The following is a 16,124-nucleotide window of genomic DNA, read 5'->3' as shown; positions in this document are numbered from 1 at the left end:
TTATTGAGCTAATGCCAGGAAAACTTTATGGTTGTGGCATATTCCTGAGTGAGTGGCACACAGGCTGAAGGGCTCGTGTTCTTTGCACCCACAAAAATGTAACCTTTTTCCCAGTGGTACTGGGGTGTTAACACCACCCTCAGATTTTTTTTTCAATTGAACATATGTAAAAGTCAAGTGAAAGTTTTACTGGCTGTCATTTTCTCTTATAAACACTGTAATTTTAAGATTGAAAAATACATATAAATACCCTTATATTTTGGTTCAAACAATTTGGCTCAGTACCCCTGTGATTTGTTCCAAGAGCTAGCAGCTCCCCTGACAGCTAAAAAGGGGTGCTGTATGGCTAAGCTGACCTCTTGCCTTTCAGATGTTGCTTTTTTTTTTGCTGTGCACCTCCCTGCTGAATCCCAGAGTTGTTCTGTACTCTATTTTCAGGCCATGAAGGTACCTATGCACCTATCCTGTTTTGACTAAATGGAGCTCTATCTCAGCATGTACCCAAAAACTTCATTCAGAGCTTTGTGGCTCTCTCCTGTAGTCCTCCCAGTATTTCAATGCCCATTAAAAACCCTGACAAACTAACTGTCAATAATGTCCCAGTATGAGCCACATCAAACCCACATGTACTGCCTTCCCTTCATCCTGCCCTTTAATATCAAGTTTATAGGTTAGTAGCAGTTTTGCTGCAGTACTGAAGGCTAAGTTTCTGTTCAGCTGCATGCCTGTTCTGGTACTTTGTTCCTTCCCAGACATTTCCCTCTCCAGATGTCTAACAAGGCATTTGCCTGAATTAAGAACACATTTTGAGTCAAACTCACTGTCCGGAGCAACGCACGTCACTCGTGTGATGAGCTTTGGGCAGCCCTGACACCAAAGCCTCTCAAAATCCAAGCACCACCTTACCTTTTTTCAGTGAGCAATCCCAGGTAACTACTGTTCAAATCCCCATCCCTACAGGACTGGAGCAATCAACCCCCACTCTGAAATACCACTTTAGGGTTTTTGTGCTTACCTGCTTGGTATCATTCCTGTGACAGTTGGAAAACACACTTGAGCTTCCCTACTAAACAAACAAGTAGGGAAGAGCTCTGTTTGAAGCTTATTCAAAGGACTTTGTACAGCTGCAGGTTTGTCAGAGCTGTCAGTCACGACCAAAAGTTTATTAAGAAAAGGAAACAACCAGTGATTTTAAAAAAACCCAACCCAGAAAGCAACAGAACACCGTACCTCTGCAAGATCCTCAAAGCAGCTGCCAGCCAGGGGGTGAGGACTGCTTTCATCAGTCATTTCAACAGTATCCTCAATCAGTCCTAAAAGCTTCACTGTCAACTCATGAATATCTGAAATGTTGCTAAATATCACATCGATATCCTGCAAACAGAAAGTGTCTCTTAGTGGTGCTGAGAAGAATTTATTTTGCTTATGAAAATATTGGAGCGTTTTTTGTGAAGCCTGAAACAAGAGGTAAATGAGAGGAGCCAACAAAAAGCTAGGAAGAAAGGTAAATTCCATGGTCTTCCCAACCCTGCAGGCTTGTCCAGGCACATCCAGCCTTGCACAATCCTCACCCCAGGGAAAGCAAGCGCTGCATCCTTCCAGGCCAGAGCAGCAGCAGGCCTGTATTGGCTGTGCGGGGTTCAGACAGAATCACAGACTCACAGAGCTGTAGGGGTTGGAAGGGACCTGCAGAGCTCATCAGGTCCAATCCCCTGCCAAAGCAGGGTCCCTAGGACAGGGCACAAAGGTCAGGGTCCAGATGGAGCTGGAATCTCTCTAGAGAAGGCGACTCCACACCCCTTGGGCAGCCTGTCCCAGGGCTCCCTCACCCTGGCCTTTCCAGCCACAACTCACAGCTGGTATTTTCCCCTCCACTGATTCTCCTCTCTCAGGACACAAGAGGAAGGATGCAATTTAAAGCAGCTCCAAGGTCACATCCTCTAAACCACAGGTAAAACTAAAACAGCTACTTGGCTACTTCAACAGACCATACCTGGGTGCAGAAGGGGAATGGGCAGCTTCCTTTTCCACACACCACAAACACAGCAAACGAGGCAGTCCCTTCCAGTGACCCGCATTCTACTCCTCACCCCTCTGAAACAGGGTTTCTCAGAAGCCTTCTCTGCCCCAACCTAACACTGCAGAGCTTGCTTGACCTCCTGCCAGCGCCACAACAAACTCTTCATGGGAACAAGCAAGCTCCAGATTTCTCACCCTTGTTCCTACACAGCGGAAGAATACTCCTCAGCTCCAAAATATTGCTCCCTTCTCCTTCCACCATCTCCATTTGAATTCTGCCCCCACATCTGTACGATTCTTTGACAGCCTTTCAGCTACTGAGGAGCCTTCACTGAACTGGGAGCATCTCTTCCTCCTGTAGGTATCACCTACACACTCCAGTTCAGGTTCTGCTGGCCTTTCCCCTCTTTCCCTCCGCAGGAAGGATTCACTAATTTCTCACGATGACTCTTCTCACACAAGAGCTGTGCTTCCTTTTAAGGCTCCAGCATCCTGAAAACAGGATCTGCCACACATAAAATTTCAGTCTAGCAGTTCAATCATTTATCAACCAGAGATTCCCTTCCCTGTCAGCCACATGCTGGACAACCCATGGCCAAGGGCTGGTTTACTGCAGATATGGGTGCGCTGGGGCAGACTTCAAATGTCAATTCAAGCATCAATCTGCACTCGCTGAGCACGCAGGTAGGGATCATAGAATCACAGAATCCCAGACTGGTCTGGGTTGGGAGAGACCCCAAGGATCACAGAGCTCCAACCCCCTGCCACAGGCAGGGACACCAACCTCCAGGCCTGGAGCTACACAAGGTTGCCCAGGGCCCCAGCCAACCTGGCCTTGAACACCCCCAGGGATGGGGCACCCACCCCCTCTCTGGGCAGCCTGTTCCAGCCCCTCACCACTCTCTCTGCAAAGAGCTTCCCCCTAATATCTCATCTCACCCTTCCCTCCTCCAGCTTCACTCCAGCCCCCTTGTCCTGCCAGTCTCTGCCCTTTAACAAGCTGATTCCCCTCCTGTTCCTCTGCTCCCTTCAGGGACTGGAAGGTTGCAATGAGGTCCCCCCACAGAAGGCTGCTGGTTATGTCGTGACTGCTAAGGAAGCAACTACTGTCAACACATCGTTAACATATTAAAAGACTTACATTAGGTGTGAACAGTTTTTTGTTTGACAGGAAAGCTTCCCGAAATACTTTGATTATCAGGTTCAACTCCCGCAGATACTGCCTTTCTTCTGCAATTTCATTTCTCACAAGGTCATAGTAGTTGAGCTCCCCAGAAGAAGAAGGTTCATCTTCACAGAGAGAAACCAAACCGATGTCGTCCTGATCAAACATATCCATCAAAACCTAGCAAAGCAATCAGAAAAAATTACATGGGAGCCTGATTTACACTTGGCTCAAGCTCAGCTATTTCAACGTGTCCAGAGAAATCCTTTGAGTTTTTAATACAATACTTTCTGTGATCACTTTCACAAGGGAGTAATATTTAAACTTTGGCAGCAGAAGGCTGGATCAGTTGCCAAACCCATTTTCCCCCTTTATAAGTTAGTCCGACCTAGAAAACAAGTTACAATTCATGCAGAACCAACTCTGAAAACAAGGCATCTTGCATAAGCCTCTGACAAAACCTTCCTGATAAAGATAAAACTAAACAAAAATGTTTCTCATTTTTATGAGGATGAAAAACTAAATGTCTTTTCTGTGTTATAAAGAAGGAAAGAGCTCTCATGACAAAGCAGCATCAGGAAGACACAGCTGAGAAATAAAGGACAACATGATTTTCTGTCCTTATGTTGCTTTGAAAGTACTACTATTACTATTCCAAAACTTAATGGGCTTAATTTAAGCTCACAGGTCTGGCATAAATAAGGAGAGAAGCCCCTGCATTTGAGTAAGACCAGTCTCTACCTCCTACCCTGCTTGGGATGCATCTTCTAAACCCCCCAAAACACATCACCTCTAGTATGTACCACTGTATCTATCTAAAAGACTATTCCAATGCCACCTCCTTACCTTATCAGCACACATGGATACTTTAATGTCCTGCTGGGAGATCTCAAAGTGTCGTATATTGAAAACATAGTTTCCAGCCAGCTTTAAAATGTCAGCTGAGATGTATTCCAAGACAGCCACGATATACAAAGACACATGGTAATCCACTTTATAACCTAGGACCTCCTGCAAATTATAAATAGGAGAGAGAAGAAAAGCTGTTTATTGCAGAAATTAATTCAGAATGACAACACATTGAGTTTCCTATAGAAAATTGATCTTGCCTGTGTTTATAACTCACAGTAATGTAAGAGGCAGAGCAAGGGACATCAAGCAGAAACATGATCAGCTGCCTCAAAGGACTCACAGAATCACAGAATCATAGGGGTTGGAAGGGACCTCAAGAGATCAGCGAGTCCAACCCCCAAGGAAACATTGCAGACACCTCCCAGTGCTACTTTGCCACACACTGACAGATGAAAAGCTACAGAACTTTCCATAATCTTTCCTCTAAAAATGACAGTCCTAAAATTAGGGTTCCCTCAATGAAGGGACTTCACTGGAACCACTCTTGAACTTAAACTGTAGTCTGTATCTATGCTTATCCAGAGTCTCAGGCCCTAATCTGGACTCTTCAGAAAAGAACCTGCTTTGTTTTGAATCATCCTTGATGGAAAAGGCTGTCTTTGAAGCTACAGACTGTACATCCATCCTGCTACGTACTATGATCCATTATGGTCCATCCTTTACATTTGGCTGAACAGGGGAAAAAAAGACAACAGAAAGACAACTGTCCACACACTTCTAAACCAGACTGCATAAAAGAAAGCCAGCAGTGCCTGGGAAGCTCGCTCTTAATGCTGTTTTCTTCCCTAACATTTCTTCCCCTCTCATTAACTGTCACAAACTGAGACACTTATATAAGAAAACAGCGACTACACCTGAAAAAGTGCTTTAATTTCTGTTTGTTCTTCAATAATGCTTCCTCAGTGCGGCTGGACAACCTGGTGCAACAATATCACTGCTGGAGAAGAGCACTTTTTAAGGAACAAAAGCCAAATCAACAGAAAAAGAAACACCAAAAAAGAGCAGTGTTTGAGTCAGCCTGAATCTACTGATTCAGCACCAATCTAAAAGCGATTAAACACTGACCTAAAAATCTGCCCTGGTCAGGCCCCATCTGGAGTGTTGTGTCCAGTTCTGGGCTCCCTGGGGTAAAAAAGACAGGGATCTCCTGGAGAGAGTCCAGAGGAGGGGCACAAAGGTGATTAAAGGCCTGGAGCATCTCCCCTGTGAGGAAAGGCTGAGTGAGCTGGGGCTGTTCAGCCTGGAGAGAAGAAGCCTGAAAGGGGATCTGATCAATGGGGATCAATAGCTGAAGGGTGGGACACAGGGGGACATGGGCAGCCTCTGCTCAGTGTCTGTGGGGACAGGACAAGGGGCAATGGCCTCAAGTTGGAGCACAGGGAGTTCCCCCCAATCTGGGGAAGAACTTGTTCCCAGTGAGGGTGAGGGAGCCCTGGGACAGGCTGCCCAGGGGGTGTGGAGTCTCCTTCTCTGGAGAGATTCCAGCCCCATCTGGACAGCGCCCTGTGTGCCCTGTCCTAGGGACCCTGCTTTGGCAGGGGTTGGACTGATGGGCTCTGGAGGCCCCTTCTAACTCCTGTGATTCTGTGATTCTCCTCCTCAAAACCCACTGACACTGAAGTCCATCCCTGGCCTTTCGTGACACCTTTGGAGATTGTTGATTTAATAAAACCACAGCATGAGTGAGATTCAACAGTAACCGAAAGGACACGGATACACATCTTAGTTGACAGTACACAAGGAACAGGATCTACTTGTTCTCTCTCCTTCTGTTTTGGCTTCTGCAGCATTTTGAAACAAATAAAGGAATCCAAACAGTGCTGCCGAAGGAGGGAAGCGATTTTGAGTTTGTTTGGGGTTTATTTATGTGAAAAACTAAGGAGTTCTATTTCAGGGTAGAGTAATACACAAACACACTAATGTTGAGAACACAATGAATTTAGGGACCTACATTTATTACAGTGTGATCAAACTATCACCCTGTTCTATGGTGAATTTACTCTTTCAGCCAATGAGAAACATGCCTAATTTCACACAAATTAAAGAAAAGTGGGAGAGGTTACGCTGGAGGGCAGCAATACAGCTGGGGGTGGGTGGAAGCAGCAGACATCAGGTTGTTGGTTGACATACCTTTAATAAAGGATGTATTTTATCCACAGGTAGCAGGAGAGGGTTTCTTCTTCTTCGTTTCTCTATAGCAGACTGCGCATCAGCAATCGCCCACTTGTCTATTGGATGAGGAAAGGTCTTTTGAACGCGCTCCTGACCAAACATAAAGAGCACACTCAGATTAACCACAGTCATCAAGGAGTTTAAAACCAAAACAAAACAGCAAATTGCTTCCCCTACAGTATAGACAATTATCCACCTCCTCCTCAGGGTTTGCAACATGTTTGCCTTAACGGTTTCTCCTTCTTACCCAATCCAGCTTCATTCTTTTCAGTAATCCCAAACAACCTCCCTTCCCTAAGCACAAAGAACTCCTTAAAAATCACAGAATCACAGGATTGTAGGGTTGGAAGGGACCTCCAGAGCTCATCAGGTCCAACCCCCTGCCAAAGCAGGGTCCCTAGGACAGGGGACACAGGTCGGCCTCCAGACAGGGCTTGAATATCTCCAGAGGAGACTCCACAGCTCCCCCTGGGCAGCCTGTCTTAGGGCTCTGTCACTCCTAGCCAGCTCCTGGCTCTATGATCTTTACATCACAAGAGCAGCAAGAAACCTCAGCTGAGACCTGGAGCCCAAAATATAAATTACATCAGGAAGTACTAAATAGTTTACAGTATAAATGAAAACACCCGAGCTGGTATCAGTCCTATTTCATCCAAGAGTGGAACTTGTTCCACATCAGATGAAGTTTATGGCAGAAATGAAAAACAAGTGCAAAAGAACTTCTGAGTAAGAGGCTGGGATTTGTGAGGAAGGCTGGCTTTGGACTCCACAAGCCCCCACGGTAGCATCTTCCCTGCTGCAGAGCCAGTCATGGCGGCTGCAGTTCACAGCCCGCACTACCACGGCAAGCTCTGTGCCATGTCAGGTCACTTCTTTATAGATTCTCATTTCAACAGCTGCTAGAGCAACATGAGAGGTCACAAAGGACCAGGAAGCCTGCCATGTGAGGAAAGGCTGAGAATTGGGTTTGCTCATCTTTGGCAAAGAAGGCTTAGGGGATACCTCATTGCCATGTTCCAGTACCTAAATGTGGCTACAGAGAAGACAGAGACTCCCTTTGCCCAAGGGGCAACTGGTACAAGTTACTCCTGGGGAGATTCCAACTGGGCTCCAGAGGAAAAATTTTCACAATGAAAACCATCAGTGATTGGAATCACGTGTACAATGGCACCCTGGGGTGTGTCAGAAGGGGGTGGTTAGGAGGTCAAGAGAGGCCCTTCTCCCCCTCTGCTCTGCCCTGGGGAGACCCCACCTGGAATATTGTGTTCAGTTCTGGGCCCCTCAGCTCCAGAAGGACACAGAACTCCTTGGAAGAGCCCAGCACAGGTCCACCAAGATAATGAAGGGAGCGGAACACCTTCCTTATGAGGAGAGGCTGAGGGAGCTGGGCCCCCAGTTCTGCCTTCCAGGAAGTCCTCCAGGCCTCCTATCGCAGCCCCTGTGAGCTGGGGAATTAAATGCTGAAAGAACGAGTCTCAACTGAACTCTGATGACTGTTGCTCAGGGGACTTTGGAAAAAGAGGGTTTTTTAAGTTAGACATCTCAGGGGGTAGCAGCAATCTCCTCCTGTGGAGCCAGCTACTGTGGCCTTCCTCCACCCAGCACTGCCACTGCCAACCAGGCCCAACATGGGGTGTGTGTTACCAACCCTACAGGCTTTGGGCCTGTAACCCGGGCCATGAGAAGGCCTGGAGGGTTGGTAAGTCTCAGAGTAGAAATATTAAAGATGAGCTGAGAAAAATGGTGCAATCTGCATGTCCCTTGGCTAAGATTTTTGGAGGTATTCTGAAATTCAGCAGGAGGCCTGAGGTCTTCTTCGAGGCAGCTTTGACGCGTTTGCACATGGCCATGTAAGGCTCAGCTTTCTGCGTCAGCTGTCTGTGCCAGGTAAACACAGGGTGACCTTTCCTCTTGGACAGCAGCCTAAAGCTCCAGGCTGGTTCACCCAACTGAACTTTCCTTGAGATTCTACCAGGAGATTGCCCTCAGAGCAGACGTAAGGCGGCATTTGGATGTCCTTCAACCTGACCGGGCACTTCAGGAGTAACACATTTGTGCTCAGACTTTACTGGCTCTCAGCATTTTCTTGGGAACAACATGAAGGGTTTTTCCTATTTATAAAACTTCTATAATTTGAGATGTCAGGCCTTGATCTTGCAAATACTTAAGTATAAGATTATGCACAAATAGCTCCATTAACTCCAGGGCATTAGGTAAATATCTGCATGATAAACTTCAGAGATCACAGCTCTCGTGTTCTCCTAACAGCTACAACTAGCTGAGGAGCAGAGCCAAATCCCTTTAGTATTTGTGGAGTGCACTCATACCCAATGAAAATGATGGATTCATACATACACAGAGTAGTTTTATTACCTCATGACTCAAGAAGCAGAGAACCCTGGAGTCGGGGTGTAGAACAATCAGCACTATCTCAAAGTGTCCTGGCTGGGAACTGGAGACAGAGCATGCTATGTCTCAGCTCCACACCTAAAGCTCAAATCCAGATTCAAGGTAGTACCAATTTGGAGAGCTATTCAGGGGCTATTAGGTTTTGTTTTTATTTAGTCATACTATAACCTTTATGTATTGGCATTACAAAATACATAAATCATAAACCCAGATTAATAATTAATGAATTAACTCAATGTTGAATAAAGGGCAATTGCTGCACCTGATAAGAATCTACCCCCTCCCCTGGCAATTATTTTATAAATATATCTAAACACACACTCTTTTTTAAAATTTTATTTCCATGGCACACACAGAGCATTAGGTGGGGACTTGATTTGGGTTTCAGCTGAAAATCCCAGACACAAAGATTGATGTAAAATTAATACTCTATAAAGCTGTAATGGGTCACAGCTACATGAAAGCACTTTCTCCCTCCAGACTGCAGGCTGAAGCACACTCCATTAAAGCCCTCATTTTGTAACTGATGACACAAAAGCAGACAGCTGCAATAATACAAGAGGCTCAGTGAGTTCAATAAAGTTCCAGGAACATACAACTCTATTCCCTCAGCTGCACTATCCAGGCTTAACAACAGTAACCTTTCATTCCAATATTTACTTTTTTTCTGTATATTTATGTCAAAGAGAGGGAAAACCAGCAAGACCCTTACATTCTTAAGGCCAAGGTGCATTCAAGCAGCACAAAATCCTTCCAAGTACTCTGTGTTTATAAAAACAATGCCGAAAGAAAAGATTCCCACAATTTCTATTCCATTGGGGAAAACGATTCTCCAATTAAACTTGCTTTATGGATTCTGAATGCTACCTAATCTTTAGGAAAACTAGTATTTACAAGCTCTGCTCTTCAGATTCACCTTGCTTTTAACTTCAACCTGCACTGCTCAAAATATCTTGGTTCCTCTTAGTGATTTTGCAAGTGAGCACCTGGGCTCTGCACACCTAGGCTTACCTCCACATCCTGGACAGTCCGTGGCTGAGCAATGCATAGTTTGTTTAGCAGCTGAAGTATCAACTCTTCTATGTAATAGAGGGAATCTTCTTTTGCTGAAAGGTTTGGGTGAACCTGTTGCTGAACCTGTCCAAAAGAAATAAAAATAATTAGGGTTTTTTTTTCCCAGTTAGAGCTGTAGAGAAAGAAGATTTGGGGAAAAAAAAAAGCAGAGTGCTTCTGTAGTGCTGTGAATTTGCACACTTCCAGTCATTTCCCACGAGCTTTTCCATGTAGTTAAAGTGGCAATTCCTACTCCTGCAAAACTGGCATCTTATTCAATTAAAAATTAAGTGTATAGCCTTTCTATGGTGGGGAAGGAATTTCAAGCCAAGGCAGATTTCTGCCAATGATGCAATGAAAACAATCACTGTGGGTAATTCTGCAGGTATTCATCCACAGGATGAGTAACACACAGTTATGTTCCTAACCCTACAAATGAGTACTGGGTGACTGTGCACAAAAGGAGGAACATGGACCCACCAGAGGAAAAGTCTTAGTGAGCAAGGATACCAGGTAAGAAAACTAACCAGTCTGTCAGGGACCTGAATTAATCATAGAATCCCAGACTAGTCTGGGTTGGAAGGGACCCCAAGGATCACAGAGCTCCAAACCCCCTGCCACAGGCAGGGACACCAACCTCCAGGCCTGGAGCTACACAAGGCAACCTGGCCTTGAACACCCCCAGGGATGAGGCACCCACCCCCTCTCTGGGCAGCCTGTTCCAGCCCCTCACCACTCTCTCTGCAAAGAACTTCCCCCCTATATCCAATTTAAACTTTCCCTCCTTCAGCTTCACTCCATCCCCCTTGTCCTGCCAGTCTCTGCCCTTTAACAAGCTGATTCCCCTCCTGTTCTTCTGCTCCCTTCAGGGACTGGAAGGCTGCAATGAGGTCCCCCCACAGCCTTCTCTTCTCCAGGCTGAACCAGCCCAGCTGCCTCAGCCTCTCCTCATAGGGGAGCTCCAGCCTGCTAAAACCTGTGGTGATGAAAAGTCAGGGCTGTGACACTGGAGGAGGGTGGCAGGAAAGACTCTTTGAGATGTCTCAGAACCAGAAAATGAAGTAGAAGGTGAAACGCTGACTGCAGCACGAGAGATGAAACACAGCAGAGAGGGAGGCCTAAGGAAAAGCATGAGTGAAAATGCAGGAGTGTCAAGGCTAGGAAATGAGCTGTGAGGAACGCTGACTTCCACCTCCCTCTACGCCAGGCAGGGTAACGCCTCGTTATCTCACTTCCCGGAGACTCCTCACACCACCAAAGCCGCAGCCTTCAGCATGTGCCTACACAGGCTAAAGGGCCACAGCTAACCTGCCCTAGCCCAACGTGGCTCCTTTCCTACTACCCCCCCCTTCCCCCAGCAACTACCCCACCTTAAAAAAATAATCAATAAACAAAATAAGTCACTCAAGAGTGAGTTTGGATACTTACTTTTCCCTGGCAGCCTCTCAATCAGGAAAGCACTAACTAGATCTTAAACTACAGCCAGAAGATTCCTAAGCAATACAATCCAGGGAAATTCCCTCCTCTCCTCATACAAATTACATGTTAATCACCTCAAAGAAGCAATCTTACTTACGCTTTCAGTCTGTACGTGGTTTCAAACATGGACTGGTAGTTACTCAGGAGAAGACAGTAATTTGGGGTGAAATCCTGACCCTCTGAAATACAGGGACTCCTCCCTCCAAAGATAACAGGCAAGTCTGCAAACACTGGTGGGCTCTGAGGGCTTCCTGCGAATTCAGGAGCGAGGAATTTCAGAGCATTATCTTGGGGGGGACTCAGTGTGCAGCCCTGAAGGTTTCTGTAAGTCATGCAATAAGACCAAGGAGGAAGTAAGGTGTCTGTCTGGCTTCCTTTCCTGCAGCCACAGAGGAAGGTGGGCAGAGCTGCCCAGGAGCTGGAGCCACCGCAAGGAACTGCTCACTGCTCCACCTCCTGCTGTGCCAAGGCCTGAAAGAAGAAGAGGACCATGCTCTGCCCCCACACCTCTGCATGAGAAGAGAGGACGAGCCAGGATGACCAAAAGGTAGAGAGAATGAGGATCCATGGAGGGGAATCTCAACTGTTATAAAGGGCAGACAATGGCAGGACAAGGGGGATGGATTAAAGCTAAATGAAGGAAGGTTTAAATTGGATATTAGGGGGAAGTTCTTTCCAGAGAGAGTGGTGAGGGGCTGGAACAGGCTGCCCAGAGAGGGGGTGGGTGGCCATCCCTGGGGGTGTTCAAGGCCAGGTTGGCTGGGGCCCTGGGCAACCTTGTGTAGCTCCAGGCCTGGAGGTTGGTATCCCTGCCTGTGGCAGGGGGTTGGAGCTCTGTGACCCTTGGGGTCCCTTCCAACCCAGACCAGTCTGGGATTCTATGACCTCTAGAAGGGGCTGCTGCTGTACTTCTTCAGCATCCTAAAAGCAGAGATGAAGACTTGAGAAGTCTGTTCTGAGATGGGGGAGCACAGACAGGGACCACACATACCCCTGACAGGAATCTGGTCTCAGGGAGTAGGAAGGGGGTCACATGCTGAGAATGTGAAAAGACACACTGCTGCTGATTGTAGCAGAGTTGGTAATTAAGGTCTTACACAGTGGAGGTGAAGAGGCTGCCAATCATGGGGGCTCCTACACAATACCTGGGGCAACGTCCTCCCAGGCATCAATGCACACTTCTCGTGCTTAATCCCACTCTGCCATCCTTCGTTGCAAAACACAGGTGAAGAAACACAGTACCAAGGCATTTTTATCCCAAGAGAGAAGGGAATACACTCCCTTCTTCCAAACCTGTTTTATTAACAGAGTTTTTGTATAGCCCTGTAAGGGTCAGTTAGTTTCCTGCACCTCAAACACCAACATGTGAAGCTGCCATGTACTGTAGTGCTGAAAGAAACCAAACAAGAATCAAAACCACCCCTTGAAAACGCTTACTTAAGGCTGGAGGTTTCCAACAACAGTCACTGCATTCCATGTTCTTCCTGAGCATGAGAGTTTAATTCACAAAACAATGGAAGGCCAGGAAGTGTCGAGTTAAGGTCCCGCCACGTAGCTCTCACCCGAGCACTGCTGCAGCAAAAGCATTAGCTGGGAAATAAGATTAAGCTATAACCCTTAATGATGCTCCACAGAAACAACAGGACAGGAGCTGTAGTAAGATGAGCTGGGGATGCTGTGCTCCCCTTCAGAGAAGATGGGGAGCTCTCATTTATTGTATCAGATCACAGCCGTCCTCATCCTCCTCCTTTCACACGGGTCATGCATTTTAAAACCAGAGAAAATGATTTCTTCCCTTGTAAGCAACTCCAGTTCCAGGTGAAAACAGCCCAGGCCATACTTTCCTCAGCTATTGTGGCTGAGGACAAGCAGAGGAGCACGCAGCCCCTTCAAAAACACTGGCAGAGCATCTCAGCTTCACACAGTGAACTCAAACCTGAGCACCAGAGTCCATTTTACTTTGAAAGGAGCAAAACCAACAAGAGCCCTCAACACTTCTTGGGTAAGACAACTCTTCACAGGGGATTTAGAAATCAGCTTCCATCTGAAACACCGAATGCATGGAAAAAAGGCAGAGGAATTACTGAGGATGTGCTTCTTACTGAAGGTATGTTCACTGCTTGTGGGTTCAGACGGAACCACCTGCACACGACTGTGCTGGCTGGCATGGAGTAGTAACACACCACAGCTAACACGGGCTTGAGGTTGGTCTTATTTGTAACTGCTTTCTAAAGGGGTCACAATACTGAAGCCCACAACACGCTGCACTAGCCAGCCAGAGCTCTGCTCCAGGAAATCTGAGCAGAAGATACCAGAAAAAACCCAGATTTTAAATTTTTTAACCCGTTTTTTCACTGAAACAACCCAAGCAGAGTGTTCCAAGTCATTAAAGAGGAGGATTAAGATTAGAGGGACTATTTTTTTCCTGTTCACATAGGATTAATCCTTCATGAGCTGCTCCAAGGAACAAAACTGAAGTAAGGAGTATGAGTCCCATAAACATGGCATTAAAGCACAGCCTGAAGGCCTTTCTGGGGGACAAGCTTTTATTTTTGACAGGAGTTCCTAAACTGCTCCTCCTCTTCTTTACTTCTCCCTGCTCTTTCACACACACACACACACACACACACACCCAAACACACATATGTGATGAAAATCCAGGGGTGGCTTCACAGAGGCATCTCCTGCCCAGGGCTGTAGCCCTCAGCAGATGTGGCAGGGCTCTCTGAGAGTTCAACTGCATCCATACAAACGGCGACTCAAGAGGAGACTGAAAAGCCCCTTAAAGGTAAATCGAGATCTTCCCCCTGGTTCCTTCCAAGAGGCAGGTCCTACACCACACCACCAATTCACATAGAATGGTCTGGGTTGGGAGGGACCCCAAGGATCACAGAGCTCCAACCCCCTGCCACAGGCAGGGACACCAACCTCCAGGCCTGGAGCTACACAAGGTTGCCCAGGGCCCCAGCCAACCTGGACTTGAGAAAGCCTCTAGGGAAAACAGGCAGCTGAGGAGATGAAATCAAATTCAAAATTCCTTCTTGGAGAGATTTTAATAGCCCTTACAGGGCCCTGGGAAGAAGTCTGTTAAGATGAGGATGAAAACTTTTCAAGGAGATAAAGAGTATTAAGACTAGAAACAAGCTGATCATATTTTTTTTTTACAACTAATATCAGGGGAAGCTCAATTTTGAACAGCAGGAGATCTGGTATAGAGTCTGGGTATTGATGATATCTGGCCTTGGGGAAATTCAGAAGCCCTGAGTATAAAAGCAATGGTCAAGGGGTTTCTATCTGAAACAACAAAAACCAGAGGAAAAAAAATACCATGGTCAAACCTACACATAATTCCTGCTAACCAGGGATCTGGCCGTACTGCCTGAACATGGTTTTATATAACACATGTATTTTGGTTGTACAAACTCCTTTGGGAAGCTCAGGTTGCTCCACTGTACTCACAGAGAGATGGTCCATAAAAACCCCCAAGCAACAGAAAAAAAAACAGTCCCACAACACGCATGTGGAGCCCTGACACAGCCTGTACCATCACAAACACAGAAGCTGATGTTCCTGGAAGACCAGGTGGCACTTCTCACTTCTCCACGGACATTCAAAGCAACCACATCTCCAGAAAACAACTCCAGTATCACCTGTGATTTCAGAACAAGAGGTTTCCAGTGTAAAAAAACCCTACCACAAAATCTGTTAGTATGTGCCCTATCCTAGGGAGCTGCTTTGGCAGGGGGGTTGGACCCGATGAGCTCTGGAGGTCCCTTCCAACCCCTACAGCTCTGTGAGTCTGTGACTCTGTAACACTTCTGAGCTTACTACAGGTTACTAAATTGCACGTTAGGTTTGTAAACTACTTACAAAAGAAACTACCCCTTTTCCTTTGCTCACACCAACTGATTTCAGCTTAGAAATTATTTATATTTCATTTGCCTCATAAAAACCCGGTTATCACTCATCAGTGGACATGTAAAGCTTTGTGAGGCTGTTTGTTTACTGAGGAACAAAGCATATAGATTTAGCAGCAAGAAAAAATAATTAGATCACAGCAATCAAATATTTACTATCACGGGCTGGTTACGGTGTGCCAACAGTTGTCAGTGTTTCCATAGGCTGTGTTGAAGGTGATAGAAATCCACTGCTTTGCCCCAAGACATTGAGAGCCAGGAAGGAAGGGGAAAAAAATTAAAATCGGATAAATGTCCCTTTTTAGGTTGTGTTTTCAGTCTTGTTATCTTTTCTAAAGATGACACTGCCTATTGAGAACACAAAACATCTGCTCCAAAGGTGTTTTTAATTCCTCATCTGGAAGATGCTCCAGAGGAAGAAGGGAACTGCTTGTAACCTGTTCGGCGTCAGAGGACAGCCGGTGGTATTCCTGACTTCCAAGCTGAATAACAGGCATTTGGAAAGGACTGTGGAGATCAAAAGACTTGAAGAGATCTCTCAAATAAAACCATGCTGGTTTTATAAACACTTTTAAAAAATAACCACACTAATTTCTAACTTCATTTCCAGTCCAGCAAGTTCTAGATGACCCATCTTTGAGACCGAACTCATGGATGCTGACATGGGAACCGTATGAAGGAGTCTGTTAAGCGAAACAGAACTTACTGATTTATCTACAGAAGGGTTTTCAGCTTTTTCACTGTGATTCTAAACATCTGAGGCATGGCTAGTGAAGTCTTCTCCTAACACAAGAACAGAACTACAAAGAGCATCCTGGGGCAGATCATCCATCCAGCTGCCTGACCCCAAAAGCATCAATTGCTGTGAAGTGACAGCGCACCCAGGGGTGATACAAGTCACCTTACACCACTGCTTTAGGGTCAATACAACCTTCCCCCCACCCCATCTTTAGCTACTATTCTCCTCTAGTGACCTGAGTTGAGGGTGAATAAGATCC

General features: G+C 46.2%; 1 protein-coding gene across 2 annotated transcripts in view; it reads right to left on the bottom strand.

Annotated features, from left to right (window-relative positions):
- Window positions 1–16,124, bottom strand: part of SOS2 (SOS Ras/Rho guanine nucleotide exchange factor 2) — a gene marked incomplete at its 5' end in the record, with an annotated part of 60,301 nt that overhangs the window by 35,881 nt on the left and 8,296 nt on the right. For both annotated transcript variants that reach the window (XM_084270437.1, XM_084270438.1), the window contains 5 exons: window positions 1,231–1,374; window positions 3,161–3,364; window positions 4,031–4,195; window positions 6,227–6,358; window positions 9,689–9,814. In XM_084270437.1, the coding sequence (XP_084126563.1) occupies window positions 1,231–1,374; window positions 3,161–3,364; window positions 4,031–4,195; window positions 6,227–6,358; window positions 9,689–9,814 (771 nt within the window). The remainder of the gene's footprint in view (window positions 1–1,230; window positions 1,375–3,160; window positions 3,365–4,030; window positions 4,196–6,226; window positions 6,359–9,688; window positions 9,815–16,124) is intronic.

This window comes from Gallinula chloropus (genome assembly GCF_964237585.1).
Source record: "Gallinula chloropus genome assembly, chromosome: 14".
Lineage (NCBI taxonomy): Eukaryota > Metazoa > Chordata > Aves > Gruiformes > Rallidae > Gallinula > Gallinula chloropus.
Note: the sequence above shows the minus strand (reverse complement) of the source record. Positions and strands in the feature narration are given on the sequence as shown.